The 17,079-nt window shown below is 25.8% G+C and overlaps 1 protein-coding gene across 3 annotated transcripts in view; it reads right to left on the bottom strand.

Annotated features, from left to right (window-relative positions):
- Nucleotides 1–1,528: 1,528 nt before the first annotated feature.
- LOC117176104 (glucose-6-phosphate 1-dehydrogenase) overlaps nt 1,529–17,079 on the bottom strand; it is a 40,981-nt gene continuing 25,430 nt past the window's right edge. For all 3 annotated transcript variants that reach the window (XM_033366141.1, XM_033366139.1, XM_033366140.1), the window contains 7 exons: nt 16,905–17,029; nt 14,080–14,444; nt 10,733–11,101; nt 7,029–7,258; nt 4,321–4,526; nt 1,830–1,990; nt 1,529–1,702 (listed from right to left, as the gene is read on the bottom strand). In XM_033366141.1, the coding sequence (XP_033222032.1) occupies nt 1,603–1,702; nt 1,830–1,990; nt 4,321–4,526; nt 7,029–7,258; nt 10,733–11,101; nt 14,080–14,444; nt 16,905–17,029 (1,556 nt within the window). In that variant the 3' untranslated portion in view covers nt 1,529–1,602. The remainder of the gene's footprint in view (nt 1,703–1,829; nt 1,991–4,320; nt 4,527–7,028; nt 7,259–10,732; nt 11,102–14,079; nt 14,445–16,904; nt 17,030–17,079) is intronic.

Raw genomic sequence — 17,079 nt, 5'->3', positions numbered from 1 at the left:
TTCAACACCCTTGAAGATCACTGAATTCTTGTGAATTCTTTTGAGTTCATTGAATTCTTTCGATTTCCGGAAATTCTTTTGAATTCTGATGAATTCTCATGATTTATGATAAATGTTTTTAAATTCTCATGCATTAATGTTTTCTTTTAAACCCGTGTGCTTAAAACTGAATTCAGAAGCACGAATACATTTTTTAAGTTATTAAATATCCGTTTTTAAACCTCCCTACAAAAATGTTGATCGTTTTTTGTTGTTTCAAAATTAACTGAAAGAAACAATGAATAAAAAGACATAGCCTAATAATTTTTATCACTAGCGTACCCTTTTGTAGAAACGGTGTAGCTGCAGTAAAAAGCAGAAGACTTTTAAGCTAAACATTAAATAGTAAAATCAAGTTGTTTTAAGCTGTAAAATCAAACACTCTTAATTTAAAAAAAAATCCTGGCTTTGATTTGCTTTTTACTGCAAAAACATCATGAAATCTAGACTTAGTTACTCGGCGGATGAACAAAACGCAAAATAGTGTAATTAATTTCAGTTGTAAAAACAGTTTTTAACTTTTTCTACTCAACTGCCATAATTGCTGATAGCTTGAGTGTGAGAGCTGTCGAACAAAACTTAAGCTGGTCTTTTTGGATGCCAGAAAATCGAATAATTTTATAAAACTTGCTTATAGAATACATTTTTATCATTTTATTCCCTTATCAACTTTTGGTTATTGATGAAAAAATATTTTTTCTAGCAGATATTACACTGGACATTTCAGCACTGCCTATTTATTATTTTGTTATTTATAAAATGACTTTTGACTTTTTATACTTTTTTCTTCAAGCACAAAGTATTTTATTTATATTGAAAATTTGTTTCTTCCACTTTTTGTCGGTTATATCTTCCAAAAATTAATTATCTCGAGACATTGATCTCTGGTGCTTTTTTTTATTTGAAAGCTTCGGAATAATTCAGAGATTAATTCTGACCTTAAGATCTGTAAAAAAACAAGTATTTTTTCATCTAAAGAAAGTTCGTCCTCCTTGATTAAAAAAAGGAAAAAAATTGAAATTCTGGGTCCAAATTTGCCGATAAATGTCGATTTACCAGAAGCGGGTTTTCAGTTGTAACAAACTTTTATTAAATATTTTTAAAAATCTTTACAAAAGTAACAACGATCCATTCTTGTGTACAATCGGATTAAATAAGGATGCAATAACATTAAAGGCCACAGTGTGATTACTTTAGAAACAATACTAAATTATAAAATGTACAAATATTTCAGTTACAAATGTGTAAGCCTTTGATCGAAGATCAAAAAAATACATACGTGGAAAGTATAAGTACTTCTATTATTTCAAGGATGAGAAACCTTTTGCAGTAAAAACTGTAAAATCTCTTCCAAGAGATCTAAATTGCAATGGAAACTGTAAGTAAGTTTCTTCAAAACGTTGGAAAACATTTCGAAATCGATAAGCTTAAGTGTGGAATGTTGCGATCACAGTTGTGAGAGTTTTAAGTAGAAAGTCTCAGTTGTACGTTTTTTTTCATTCGTAATTTGTACTAAGTACAAAGAGAGAAAGTGGGAGTGAGAGAAAAAAAAAGAATGATTCTTCAGTGGTGTTGAGGACGTACCCATTTGTACGAACCGTAGTACATAAAATTATTGTGCTTCGCCATTTCATCAGCCTCTTTCGGTCCACGGGAGCCGTGTCTATAAAACAATAAACAATAAAAAAATATCATTTTCAGTACGGGAGATTGTTATACCTGAAATAATGAAACTTTGTTGTTTACGAGCTATATGAACCAAGTATTTTTAAACTGATTAATTAACTCACTTGTATGATATGGGACGGATTTTCTCGTTCTCGATTCTATGCAGAAGTGGAGTGAAGATTCTCCAAGCTTCGGAAAGCTCGTCACTTCGAACGAAGTGCATTTGGGATCCACAGAAGACATCCAAAATCAGTCTTTCATAAGCATCGGGAAGCTTGAGATCCTGAAGCGAAAAGTTAAGGATTCTTTTAAGGGGAGCGTCCATTAATTATGTAAGGCTTCTGGGGGGGGGGGGGGGGTAGACAATCTTAGGAATCCTTACTTATCTGTTTATCCTTAAGTCTTTCTATATTTTTTGTAAAATTATTCATAAGTATTCATACGTAAATATATACGAAGATGTTGGTTTTTGTTGGCTTGGAATCTTCAAAATCCCTTATAATCGATTAAGCTGTATGGAACCAAGTAAAATGTCCGTAGATAATATTTTTAACTCTTTTAAAAGCCATTAAAAGTCCTCGAAAGCATTTTATATCTCTTAAAGTCTCTTAGAATCCTTTTAAATCTTTGAAAATTTTTTTAAATCTCTTTAAAATTTCATTAAAATCCCCTGGTATCCTTCAAAATTCTTGAAAATACTCCGTTATCGTGTGAACATCTTTTAAATACTTTGAAATCCAGTGACTTATTTTAAAGTCTCTTAAAATCCCTTAAAGCCCTTTAAAAACTGCAAAAAATGTTAAAAATCGCTTGAAATCTCAAAAATTTCTTATAATCAATTAAAATCCATATAACCCCATAAATTTCTATCAATCGATTAAAAGTCTTGAAATATTTCAAAATCTTACGGTGTCCTTTGTTATCTTTGGAATCTCATTCAAATTTATTGAAATATTTGTAATGCGTGGGAATATTTTCGAAACCCTTGAAATCCCTGACAGTATATTGAAATATTTTAAAAGCAATTAAAAATTCTAGAAAAATCTTTATATCTCTTCTCTTAGAATTCTTTAAAATCTTTGCAAATATTTTGAAATCTTTTGAAATTTATTTGAATCCCATCAAATCTTGTAAGATCTCATTATAATCCTTTGGTATTATTCAAAATTCGTGAAAATACTTTGGCATCGTATGCAATCCTTTAAAATACTTTGATATCCACTAAATGATTTTGAAATCTCTTAAAATCCTTTAAATCCCTTTAAAAACTGCAAACATTCTTGAAAACGCTTGGAATCTTCAAAAACCCTTATTATCGATTAAGATTCAAGGAACATCATAAAATCTCTTTAAAATTTACTGAAATATTTGAAATCCGTGGGAATATTTCCGAATCTCTTGAAATCCCTGACATTATATTGAAATCTTTTAAGAGCCATTACAAATCCTCGAAATCCATTTATATCTCCTAAAGTCTCTTCGTATCCTTTAAAATATTTTGAAATTGCTTGAAATTAAAAAAATTCCTTATCTTTTAAAATCCATGGAAATCTTTAAAAATCGATTAAAATCCTTAAATATTTGTGAAATACTTCGAAAGCTTATGCAATATTTTGAAATCTTTGAAAAACCTTTTAAATTCATTGGAAATTTTAAAATCCTTGGAAATAGTTTCGAATTTCTTGAAACCACTTTTAATTTATTCAAATATCTTAAAAGCCATTAAGAATCCTCGAAATTTCTTCAAATCAATAATAATATTCGAAATCTCTTTGAAATCCCATAAAATCGTTGAAACTCCTTTAAACATCTCAAAATTCGTTAAAATCTATTAAAATACTTAGAGGTCTCGAAATATTTTTAAATTTCCTGAAATCTCTTTAGATTCCTTTAAAATTGATGAAAATATTTGGGTATTACACGACTTCTTGGAAATATTAAAATATTTTGGAATTTCGTGAACTCTTTCGAAATCTTATCAGATCTCTTGCGATCTGTAAAATTCATTGAAATCTTTAAAAACTGTGGAAATAATTCCGAATTTGTTGAAACTCCTTGTAAAAAAAAATAAAAAAACACATCTTGCTCGTGAAGAAGTCCTAATCAAGTCCTAATCGAAATGAATTTTTTTTTTATTTTCGTAAAGGCCAACGTCGCAATATGTAACACGCTGTTTCAGATTGCTTTTTTTCAAGCAGCTCAAATTGTTATTAGAAATATTTTTAAATCCATAAAAATTCCATGGAATCTCTTAAATCCTTTATAATATTCGGAAATTCTTGTCTCTTCATTTTAATCAGTTAAATTTTTTTTAGTAATTGACTGATGAAATAGTAAGTCTCTCAAAATTTTCGAAATACCATTAAATATTTCAAAATTTCTCGAAATCCTTAAAATTTCTTGAGATCTCATGAAATCCCTTGAAATCTTGTTTACGGTTAAAATAATTAATATATTTTTGATATATTGAGTAAATAAAATATAAAACTATTGGAAAGCGGGAGAGGGGGTGCTAAAATTAAAAAAAAGCATCTTTACGTAATTAATGGATGTTCCCTTATAGGAGAAAGAAGAGGAAAATGATAAAAGATATGTAAAGAATAAACGTTTGACCTTGTATCTATTGCCGTAAGTCAAGTCCAGCTCTGTTTCTTCCATGTCGAAGGTGATGCCTGGTGATTTTGTCATCATTTTTATGTAGAGAGCCTCGCCTGGTTGAACACGGATAACAAGCTCGTTTCGCTTTGCTTTTCCGTCGAAGATGTCGCCTGGCACGTCTTGGTACTGGACCCTGACTTCCGCTTTCCGCTCGTTCAGTGCTGACAATTAAATTAATTATATTGTATAGTACTAATTTATAAATTATGGAAATAAATTTTGTTTTTAATTTATGCAGGGCTTGGATCGTGTGACTTTTTTGTCAACTTTCTTGAGAAATCGCAACTATACTTAGTTTCAATACTTAGTTTGAATTTCAATTACAATGTAACTTACAAAATTGAAATTCAAACCTAGAAAAAATTGTACCATTTTAATAGAGAACATTAAAAATGGAATATTTTTTTATTGAAGCCTAATGCTTGGAAAATCTCTAATTAATAGCGTTTGAAGTTAAACAATTTTTTATTTCGTGAATCCGTACAAAAGGTTTTAATTTTTTTAATTTGCAAACCTTAACGTTTGGATATTTTTAAGCTGAAAACTTTTAAAATCGATTCATTTCAAACTCAATTACAGACTTTACACTCTTTCCCCTATTCTCCCCTTTTTCTCATTTCTTCGCTTACATGCGAACTGAATTAATAGAAACCAATAAGAAAATTAAACTTTTATTGTTGAAAAATTATTCTTTTTGGTTAGAAGTTCGTGATTGAAAGATTAATTATTCTTGTGAAAATTCACCTAGTTTATTCAAGTCATCTTTTTTGGTTAAAATTTAAATTTTGTTGAACATTTGCTTTCTTGGATAGAAATTTCATTCGTTTGGATTGCAAATTCTTTTTTTTTATGGTAGAAAACTAATATTTTTCTGGGTAAAACGCTATCGTTCTTGGTCGAAAATGAAGTTTTTTGTTGCAAATTTAACTTTCTTCTTGCTTATATTTGTTAAATTTGGTTAAATGATCAACAATTCTGCTTAAAATTAATATATTAAAAGAAAGTTCAACTATTTGGTTGAAAATTCGACTATCTGGTTGAAAATTAAATTATTTTCTTAAAAATTCGACTATTTTTTTTAAAGCCATCTTTCTTGTTGAAAATTCAAATAGCTTCTAAAATATTTGTTGTTTTTTGCTTGAAAATGTAACTAATTAGTTAAGAATTCGTCTATTTTGTTGAAAAATTGTCTTTTTTTTATTGCAAATCCAACTATCTGCTTGTGAATATAACTATTTGGTTAAAAATTAATTTTTTTTAAACTAAATTATGAAGTTGGAAATTCATCTTTTCAGATTAAAAATTTAACCGCCTGCTAAAAAAGTCATCCTTTTTACTTGAAAATTCAACTATTTAGTTGCAAATGCAAGTCTTTTTGGTTCAGGTTTAATCTCTTTTTTTTTTAATTCGACCATTTGTTTGAAAATTCAATTATTTTAACCAAAAGTCATATTTTTTGGTCAAAAATTCAAATGTTTTATTGAATATTCGTCTTTCTGGATAGACGATTCGTCCTCATGGATCTTTCTTGTATAAAAATAAACTTTTTTTCTTAAAAATGCATCTCTTTTCTTTGAAAATGATCAATTTAGTTGCAAGTTATCTTTTACGTTAAAAATTAAATTTTTCAGGTTGATAATTTAACTGTATATTAAAAATCGTCTTTTTGGCTTGAAAATTCAACTATTTGGTTGAAAATTGTATTATTTTGGTTAATATTTAATCTCTTTTATTTGAAAATTCGATCATTTGGTTGAAAAGTCAATTATTTTGTTCCACCGTCAGATTTTTTGGTCACAAATTCAAACTATCTTGTTGAAAACTGATTTTTTTAATAGAAAATTCGTCCTTATGGATTGAAAATTCATCTTTTACGATGGAAGTCATCTTTTTTGTTTGAAAATACATCTTGGTTCAAAATCAACATTTTTTCTTGAAAATTCGTCTCTTTTGCTTGAAATTTCTCAACTATTTCGTTGTAAATTGATCTTTTTGGTTGACAATTAATTTGTATCTTTTGCTTTAAAATTCAATTACGTTGTTGAAAATTCAATATATTTCGACTAACCTTAGGACTTAAAAATTTTTCATATTTAATTCAATATTGTATCTATATTAATGTTATCTTAAAAAATTAATTTATTTTTGACTGTGAAGTCTGAATTATTAAAAAATGAATAATTTTATATTTAAAATATGCACCCTGAAATTTAAAGCCTTAATTACTGAATAATTTCAAGTTTAAAATGTTGAAAATGAATGTTCTTGAAGTTCAAAATTAATGTAAATTACGAACTTATCACATTTTGAAAATAATCCAAGTTGACAAGTTTAACTGTTTAAAAAGAAATATTTTAAACTCAGACTCAGAATCCTTCAAGTTCGAATGAATATTAAAAAATAGTTTCAACTTCAAAGCTTATTTTTGCTTTGTAAACAAGATTTAGTCAACGAGAATTATATCCTCTGTATTTTTAAAGAAATAAAGTTATTAATATTCTGATATAAGAAAATGCTTGATACAAATATTCCTTCGGAGTAAGTTTGAACTAATTCTAAATAAAATGCACAACTTATTCATTAATTAAAAGCGCTTCTAAATTAAACGAAAATATGAGATAAAATAAAATCTCATAATTAAAAATAACAAATAAAAATCATACCTTTTCCACACCGTAAAATAAAGGGAACCCCATCCCATCTTTCGTTGTTAATCCTCAGCACTGCGAGAGCATAAGTTGGAGTATTAGAATTTTCAGGAACAGTGGTGTCCTGCAAATATCCCAACCTTTCGTCTGGATCCACAGCTTCAGGATTACCCACATATTGACCAAGCACAACGTCATCAACATCGACTGGAGTTATGCATTTCAAAACCTTAACTTTTTCATTCCTAAAAAAAAAAGAAATCGTTTTTTTTTTTTAATAAAACACTCAAGCAAATACAACGCATTTTTAAAATTAACAATTTAAAGAAATTCTGAGGGTGGGAACTGAACTGGAAAATGACAAAGCGTTTTTTTTCTGCACGGGGATTTTTCTCAATTTTTGTGGAAAAACTCGCTGAATCACTTCGGTTTCAAATTCACAATTCAATTCTTCAACTTCAAATTTAAAGTAGTTCAATTTTGAAATGTAATTAAATGGGGATATTTTTCTAGTTTAGCCGAAGGTAATTCTGCCAAAAATCGTATCTCTGAAAAAAAAGTTTTTCGATGATTTTAAGCATCAAAATAATATTGCTGATGGTGTAATTTGAAATAAAAAACGTGTTAAAAGATAAAATAGTAAAACTAAAAAAAACATTCTTTAAAAATCTACTATTTTCAATTTTGAAAGAAGTTATTTCTATTCCTGAAAACTTTTCAAAATCTTAAAGAAAATATTTAAAAATAAGCAACTATATTTGAAGACTATTTTTGCTTATTATCAAAAAGTTTTTCCTGAGAAAAATAAGTGATGAATTATTTTTAAAAAACTTAAATTGCCAAAACTATTATTAAAATAATTTTTCTTCGTAAGTTTTAAACTTTTTTCATAAAAAAATGTTTTTTTTTATAAGACATGACTGATAATATCATTTCAATGTTCGAAATAATTGAAAACTATTTTTTCCAGGGATTTGATTTTTGTCACAACTATCTGAAATAAATATGGTATTTTTTTAGTCACTTTTGAAAAATGTTTGATTTTGAACGTTTCGATACTTTCTAATTACTAACGTTCCAAATAAAATTATTTATGATTAAAAACTTTATGATTAAACGCTTAAAATTAACAAATTTTAAATACATATTACAAATATAAGTTATTCAAATTTCAACGAACTTAACTTGTAAATTTGAACTTTTTGAAATTGGAAGTTCAAAAAATGGGAAGTTCACTTTTTTTTTGAATTGGGAATGGTTTATCAGAGCCCTGAATTTTCAGTTTTTAACGCTGGAATTTCAATGGTTCTATTTTTAATTTTTAATTTTACAATTAAAATGTAAAAAATTGAATTAAAAAAAATATATTGTCTAGTTTATCACGAAGTTTTGCATTTTTCAATGTTTTGATAAATCTTATTAATTAAAAAAAATCTATTCAACTAATGAATATGAAATATAAAATTAAGATAAAATAATCTTTTTTTAAATTCATTAGATTCCAATTTCAAATTTTAGAATTTTGATAGCAACTTAGGAACCTTAAAGATGTTTAATTATGCAGTTATGAAGTTTAATTCTACGACGATTTAATTTTTTAAGACCTCAAATTTTTAACTGTTCAATTTTGCAATCATGAATTTTAAAATGTGAGTTTCTTCATTTTTAATTGTTTAATTAGGAACGTTAAAAACATTAAACCTGTACTTATTAATTCTTATTTTTAGAATTATGAAAGTTTGACAGCATAAAATTGCAAACTTTTTAGCTTTATAGGTTTTATTTAATACTGTGAAATTTTAGAACTGTAAAATTCTAGCTTTTACGCTTTAAGTTTGTTCAATTAGAAAAAAAATCAGTTGTAACAGAAATTAGTTTATTTCTAAACATTTCAATTCTAATTTAATTTTGAAGAGTACTTTATAATTGATTGTGCAATGTAAAAATGGTAATTATTCTAAAGCTCTTTTCACAATTAAACTTATTTTTTGACTTGCAGTGCAATTTTTAATACTTAGAAAACAGCGATTTTTTTCTTAGATTTTAGAAGCCACCCTAATACCTTTTTAGGCATATAATCTTTTCTGTCTTAATTGTAAATAATTAATTTTTAGAATGGGTATACCATTAAAATTGCAAATTAGTTACAAATTAGCGGTGTAACAAAATAAAACGAAAATCTCCCAATCATTGTTGTTGAAAAACTGATTAGATTTTTATTACTTGAAGTTGATTTTATATCTTAAATTTTTATTTTTGTAAATGAAATCTACAAATAATCCCTTTTAACAAAAAAAAATATTAGGAAACCTGATGTGAATTAAAAAAACTTCGTATTTTTTTTTAAATCTTGCACGGTTAAATTAAAACTTTAAATTATATAATCAATTATTGGCATTATTGTTTTCAAAAAAGAACTTTATTCTAAAATTTCAAAGATATAAAATTTCTAAATATTTTAGGTTGTTTTAGTTACACATTTTTAAACAAAAGTAATTAGGTTTTAAAGGTTTATCATTTTTTATAAATTTTAGGTTACCCTAGCGTTATACATGAAAAATTGGCATTTTCAAACAAAAATCATTACAATTTTAACAAGATTTAGAATATTTCAACCATTTTTATTATGCTAATGTTTTTCATTTGAAATTCGTATTTTTAATTTTTTTAAAATTAAATTTCAAATAAGATTTACAATATTTAACAATTGTTGCTCATGTTGGCGTTTTACACTAGAAGTCGACATTTTTTTGTAAAAAAAAACAATTAGATTTCAATTTTTTTTATTTTTGTGAAATTCAGATTAAGTTACTGATTTTCAATATAAATTGAATTTCACAAAAAATGTAAGGTAACGTTAACGTTTTTCATATGAAATCTGTTATTTTAAACAAAAAACATTAAATTTCAAAGACGACTTACACTTTGGAACAATTAATTCTTACATTATTTTTATGTTTTTCGTCGATAATTATTTATATTAAAAAAGAATTAGATTTAAAAGTATAATAGTTACCATTTTTAACAAATTTAGGAATTAGAACTAAATCCAATTGTCCTTCTTTCGAACAATAAAATTAACAGACTTGAACAATTTCAAAGAAGATTTACAATTTTTGAATAATGTTATGTTACATTTGCGTCTTTATACAATTTTGGATTATATTCCTATTTTTCGTCAGAAAAAATTGAATTTTTAACAATTAAAAATAGAAGAAAGTTTTAAATGGAACAAAATTAGACATTTAATTTTTTAGTTGTAAATTCAACTTTCAATTTTCAACAGTTTAATGTCTATCCTTTGAAAATGAAACTATTGAAAAATGATTAAAATTAAAAATTGCGTTTTGATCATTTTAACATAATTTTACATTAGAATTTAATAAATAAATATTTCAATACATAACGAAAAAATGGAAAAAGTAAATTTTTTTCGAAAATTTTTGTTACGTTAGTGTTTTTCTCTCAAAAAATGGTATTTTTGAGCAAACATGCAACTCTTTGATTATCTATTCAAAAATAGTATATATTAATTCTGAAGTTAAGATATGAATTTCCAGCAATTATTAAAAATGTTGTCATTGCATATATTTTCTATTATTTTAGGTAATATATACTATGAAATAAAAAAAGTTTGGTTTTAATATAAATTGAAAAATTGCGCGAAACAAAATAAAGTTTTATAGTTTAAGGAATAATTTTAATTATAATTTAAATACCTAATATCGTCGGGATGACATGAAGCTGGTTTCTCCATTGCAAACAAAGACAATATTTGCAAAAGATGATTCTGCATCACGTCCCTAATAATTCCAAATTCATCGAAATATCCACCTCTTCCTTGAGTTCCGAATGGTTCTTTAAACGTAATCTGCACCGAAGCAATATTATCTCTATTCCATGTTGGACTAAAGATTTTATTTCCAAATCTCAGTGTCATTAAATTTTGCACCATCTCCTTTCCAAGATAATGATCGATGCGATATATTTGCTCTTCTTTAAAAAGAGAGGCAAGGTGATCGGAAAGTTGTTGAGATGTGACTGCATCCCTTCCAAAAGGCTTTTCTATAATTATTCTAGTCCATCCTCTACAATATAGAATTAATTTTATAAAATAACTGCATATTTCGGTACTTATCCATTAAATCCTAAATAAAAAAAGTGATGTAACAATATGTTTCGAAAATCTGGCAATCATTGCTGTTGAAAACAGGATTGGCCTTTCATTACTTGAAGTTTTTGTACATTTTAAATGTTTAATTTAAAAAATTAAGTCTACAAATAATCCCTTTTAATAAGGAAAACCAAGAAAACACTATGCGAATTGAGAAAAATTTGTGGTTTTTAATACTCTCGTACGGTTAAATTAAACTTTCAAATTATCTAAAAAATGGGTGAAAATAATTTTATACATGTTTTATGTTGACGTTTTCGCTGGAAATTAGTATTAAAAAAAATGTAATATCAAATCATTAGTTTCGAAGAAGCCTTAAAAATTTGGATTTGTGTTCGTTTTTCTCGTTGAAAATTAGTAATTTTAAACAAAAATCGTCATAAAGATTCTCAATTTCGAATACTTTGAGGCTGTGTTCGATTTTTACAATGTAAATGGGGATTTCTAATAAAAAATTATTAGATTTCCAAGATTAACAAATTTTCATTTTTAAACAAAAATCATTAGATATTAAAGGTTCCTAATTTTTTAGCAATTTTAGGCAACGTTAGTGTTTTATATAAAAAATTGGTATTTTAAAACCAAAATTATTATATTACTTTTAATAAAAAGCAACTAGATTTCGAAGAATATTTACAATTTTTTAACATCATTAGGTTATGGTGGTGTATTTTACTTTAAAATTGGAATTTTAACTAAACATATTCAACTTTACACCCAATGATTTTTGTTTAAAATAATAAAATTCACAAGGCTGAACAATTTCAGATTGTGGTAGTGCTTTCCGTTGGAAATCGAAATTTTTATAAAAAATCATTGAGACTTCAAACGAAGATTCTTAATTTTTGAAAACTTTTAGATTACCCTGTCGCCTCACAGAGAAAGTCGGTATTTTCAAACCAAAATCATTATAATTTGAAAAATAATCTGAATATTTTAACAGATTTGGGGTTTGTTAAAGACTTTTCTCAGAAATTAGCATTTTTAATCAAAAGAGTTAGATTTCAAAGAAGATTTACAACTTTTTAACAAGTGTAGCTAAATCTAACTGTTTTAATCCGAAATATTGATATGAATTTTAAATAAGATTACAGTTTTTAAACCATTTCAGGTTATGTTGACATTTTTCAACGAAAATCTATTATTTTTTTAAATGCAAAACACGATTTAAAATTTGGAAAAATTTTTGGTTATGTCGTGTTAGTGTTTTTTTGTCGCAAGTTAATATTTTTCATAAACAAAATGTAAGATTTTTCATATTATTATTCAGTCATTAAATTCACCACGTTTGTAAAGTTTTGGGTTTTATTGGCCTTTTATACTGTAAATTGGTCATTTGAATATAAGATCATTGAATTTCAAAGAAGATATAAAATGTTTAAACAATTTTAGTCTACGTTAGCTTTGTTCACATGAAAATTCAACTATTAGATTGGAAATGGATTTTTTTGTTTAAAATTAATATTTTTGGGTAAAAAGTCGACTTTTTGGTGGAAAATTCGTCTTTTTTTGTAGAAAATTTAATTATGTGATTGAAACTTAACTATTTTGTTCATCATTCATATTTTCGGGTTAAAAATTCAACTGTTTAATAGAAAATTCGTATTTTTTGTTAGAAAGTTATTATTCTTTGTGAATCTTGAATCTTTTTTTTATTAAAAATGCAACTGCTTGGTTGATAATTAATTTGATCTGGTTGAAAACTCAAATGTCTTGGTTAAAAGTTAACTGCTTTGTTTAAAAGTCATTTTTTGGATTATGATTCGTCATTTTAGTTGAAAATTCATCTCTTTGGTTGAAAAATTTAAATATTTAATTGAAAATTAATATTTTTGGCAGATAATTAATCTTCTTAGTAGATATTTAATTTTAGTTATTAAAAATGTCACTGTTTGGTTAAAAATTAATTTTTTTCTCACTGAACATTTAACTAATTGGTTAAATGTTAACTACTTTGTTAAAAGTCATTTTTTGGTTGAAGATTCATTATTTTAGTACAAAATTCGTCATTTTTAGCAAAAAATTAATCTTCTTGGTTGAAAATTCGTTTTTTTTTTGTTCAATTCAACTGTTTTTTGTTTAAAATTCAATATTTTGTAAAATATCAATTATTACATTTTACGTTTAGAATTTTTTTTATTCCACTACTTGGTTGAAAGTTGAATTACTTTGTTCAAATTTTCTTTTAAGATTCATCATTTTAGTTGATAATTGAACAATTTTGTTTAAATTGGTCTTTTTTATTTAAAATATTATTCATATTCGTTGAAAATAGATCTATTTAGTTGAAAATTGAACTATTTTGTTTAAAATTTGTATTTTTTGGTAGCAAACTAATCTTTTTGGTTGGAAAATCATTTATCTGGTTGAAAATTCAACTATTTGGTAAAAAACTAATCTATTTTAATGATAATGAAATATGTTTACTTGAAATGTGAGAAATGCAAAGCGTTTGCAATTTAATTTAACGTGGTTGCATTTTTTCACGTTTTATACCGGAAATCGGAACTTTGAATAAAAAATAATTTTATTTAAAAGATTAAAGTTTTTTGAACGATTCTAGATCACGTTAACATTTTTTACCGGAAATCGATTATTTGAAATGAACAAAATTAAGTTCAAACAAAGGTTTGCAATCTTAAAAAAAGGTTGTTACATTTTTTCAGTTAAAATCGACATTGTTAATAAAAATTATCAGAAGTTAAGACATAAGTTTTCATCAATTATCAAAAATATTATCCTTGCTTTTTATTTTTATTAATTTAGATAATAGAAGATACGAAATAAAAAATTCTTAACAATATTAAGTTAGAAATTGTGCGACACAAAAAAAAAAATAATCTCGTTTGTAGTATACGTGTAGCTTTTTCTAGTAATTTCAAAAAGACTTACTTTTTTCCCATGCAATTGTTCTTGATGTGAACTGTGACAGGTTCGAAGATAGAAGGAGGCAAAGCCAAGTAGAATAATCTGTGTGCATTTTTTCCATTCTCATGCCTCTCGAGTTCTTGATTAAGTAATTCGAAATCTTTTCGGGTATCGTAGGAACCAGCCACGTAATGATTAAGTTTCCAAAATTCTTCGTATCTTTCCTCCTCGCCAGGCTTTAATTTCATATACTTTTGATATTTTTCTCGCAATTCTGCGACTGTCAGCTTACTTCTAGCATAGCCGAAGAATATTGTTGTTTTTGGAAGCAAATTGTCTCTGAATAACCACCAGAGTGTTGGATAGATTTTCTTCTTAGCCAAATCACCCTATTTTAAAAAGTTTGATAATTTTTATTATCATTCATTTAAATAAATAAAAATTAAGAATATTCATGCTGTAACATTTTCACAAGCTCATTTTTACAGATAAAAAATGTAAACATTAATAGTTTATTAATCCATTTAAATTTAAATTTATTAATTCGTAAGGGTCCATGCATAAATTACGTAAGATTTTGTTATAAAATTTTAAACCACCTATTCCCCTCTGTGAGAGTCCGTATTTTTTTGTCCGTTTATTTAGGGGTCATCCAAAAAGAATTCTCAAAACAAACAAAAAATGTAATGGTTACATAGTTTATCCACGAAAAGATTTTAATTTTAAATAAAAAAGACTTCAATTGAACAAAAAATATGAATTTTCAACCAAATAGTTGAATCCTCAATCGAAATAGATCCACTTTCAAACCTACAGTTGTATTTTTAAACAAAAAAGGTGAAATTTTTACCATAAAAGATGAATTTGCAAATAAGAAACATGAATTCAACAAGAGTTGAAGTTTCAGTTGAGAAAGATTTTTTTGTTATTAAACAACAAAAAATTCATCCAAAATGTTAAATTGTCAAACAAAAATATGAGTATTCTATAAAAAAGTTTATTTTTTCTCAAACCAACGAATCTCATAAACTTTCTAGGAAATAGTTGAATTTTTTAAACTAAATAAGATCAATTTTTAACTAAAAATTTAATACTTAAATTTTCATTAAAAGAATGAAGTTTCAATTTAAAAAAATGAATTTTCTACAAAACAGTTGAATTTTCCAGTTAGAAACATGATCTTTCTACGACACATTGGAATTTTCGACAAGAAAGGTAATCTTTAACCAAAAAGTTGAATATTAAAAAATATTGTTAAATTTTCAGTTAAAAAATTGATTCTAAACCAAAATACGAATTTTTAACAAAGTATTCCAAATTTCAACCAAACAGGTGCATTTGCAACAAAAAATTGATTTTCTACCAAAAGAGATAAATTTTCAACGCAAAAGGACGAATTTTCAACAAGAGTTACATTTTCAATTAAGAAAGTTTTTTTAGTCATAAAATAACTAAATTCATCCAAAATGTTACATTTTTCTTGCGAAAAAGGGAGTATTCTACAAGACAGTTAAATTTTCAAACAAATAATTTAATTATCAACCAAGACATTTAATTGGATACTAAAAAAGACGAATTCTCAACAAAATACATAATTTTTGAACCAAAAAGATGAATTTTCAACAAAATACATACAGTTTTAACAAAATAGTTGTATTTTCAACAAATTCCACAAATTTTCTACTAAGCAGTTGAATTTTTTAAATAAAGCAGATTAATAAAACTATTAACCCTATATGGAATACTTGAATTTTCATTAAAATAATTAATTTTTAATTTACAAAATCAAGAAAAACAGAAATATCAACAAAATAGTTACATTATCAACCAATTTATTTTCAACAAAGTAGTTCAACTTTCATTCGAAAAGTCAAGTCCCTGCCAAATTTTTTAATTCTGCTGGAGCCGAAAATAAGCATTTTCTACAAAACTGTTGAATTCTCAACCAAAGGAATAACTTTACAGCCAGTGATAAATAAAAAGAAACTTTAATTATTTAAAGACTAAACTAATAGTTTAACAAACATTTTATTTTTTATATTTTTCAAACGTTAGGTCAGGAAGCTGAAAAATTTTCTTTGAAAATAAAGTACCGGGCCATGAAACATTTTAGGTTCTAATAAAATGATAAAATTGTACGTCTGTAAAACTAAACACTTGTTATTATTATTAACACATTTTATTTTGTAAGCTTACCAAATCTTAGTAACATTTTTTTAAGGTCGAAGCAAATTTCACTATGTCTGACATAAGCGCGGGGGGGGGGTCAAAAACCATATTACGTAATTTGTGGATGACCATTAAATTTTTTATTCATTTATTATTATTTCGTCCATTTATGATTATTATTGCTAATCTTCTTTGTTCCTAGAAATCAGAACTTGAAATGTTTAAAATTCAAAAAATGTTAACAAATAATTATAACTTAACTTTTATATGGATCATAGTTTCTTGTCATTAAATTTTAAAATAAAATTTTGTTTTTCTCCTAAATTATGAATTTCAATAAATAAAATCTGTACATTTTAAGAATAAGTAAAATTCTCCATTTAAACTACTGCAAGGATTTCCATTATTTTGCCAAAAATATTTCTGGAAAGTTTATCAATTTTCAGGACTTTCAGTTGCAAAAATACAATTTGTTAAATTACAAATTTGAAGAAAAGACATGAGAGAAAAGATGTTTTGACAAAGATTAAATTTCAAATCATTAATATTTTATCATTCTAAATTTAAACTTTTTGTTGTCTGCATCGCATTTCTTGAAATTTTCCTGTTTCGATATTTAAAATAGTTCAAGCTCGTCAAATAAAACTGTGTAGTTAAAATGTTAAAGCAATATTACTTACAGAAGCTCCAAGTGTGATAAATACATGAGGAAATGAAAAATCAAAATGTGTTCCTTCCAAATGGTCCATTTCCTCCGACTTTAAAGACCGCCTGATGTACACCAGGCTGTCTTCCGTTGAGCTTCCTGCAAACAAATTATAAATGATAATTTCATTAGAAAATGTTTTTCATGCA

Source organism: Belonocnema kinseyi, chromosome 7 (genome assembly GCF_010883055.1).
Source record: "Belonocnema kinseyi isolate 2016_QV_RU_SX_M_011 chromosome 7, B_treatae_v1, whole genome shotgun sequence".
Classification (NCBI taxonomy): domain Eukaryota; kingdom Metazoa; phylum Arthropoda; class Insecta; order Hymenoptera; family Cynipidae; genus Belonocnema; species Belonocnema kinseyi.
The sequence above is the reverse complement of the archived record's forward strand: the minus strand, read 5'-3'. Positions and strand labels throughout refer to the sequence as shown.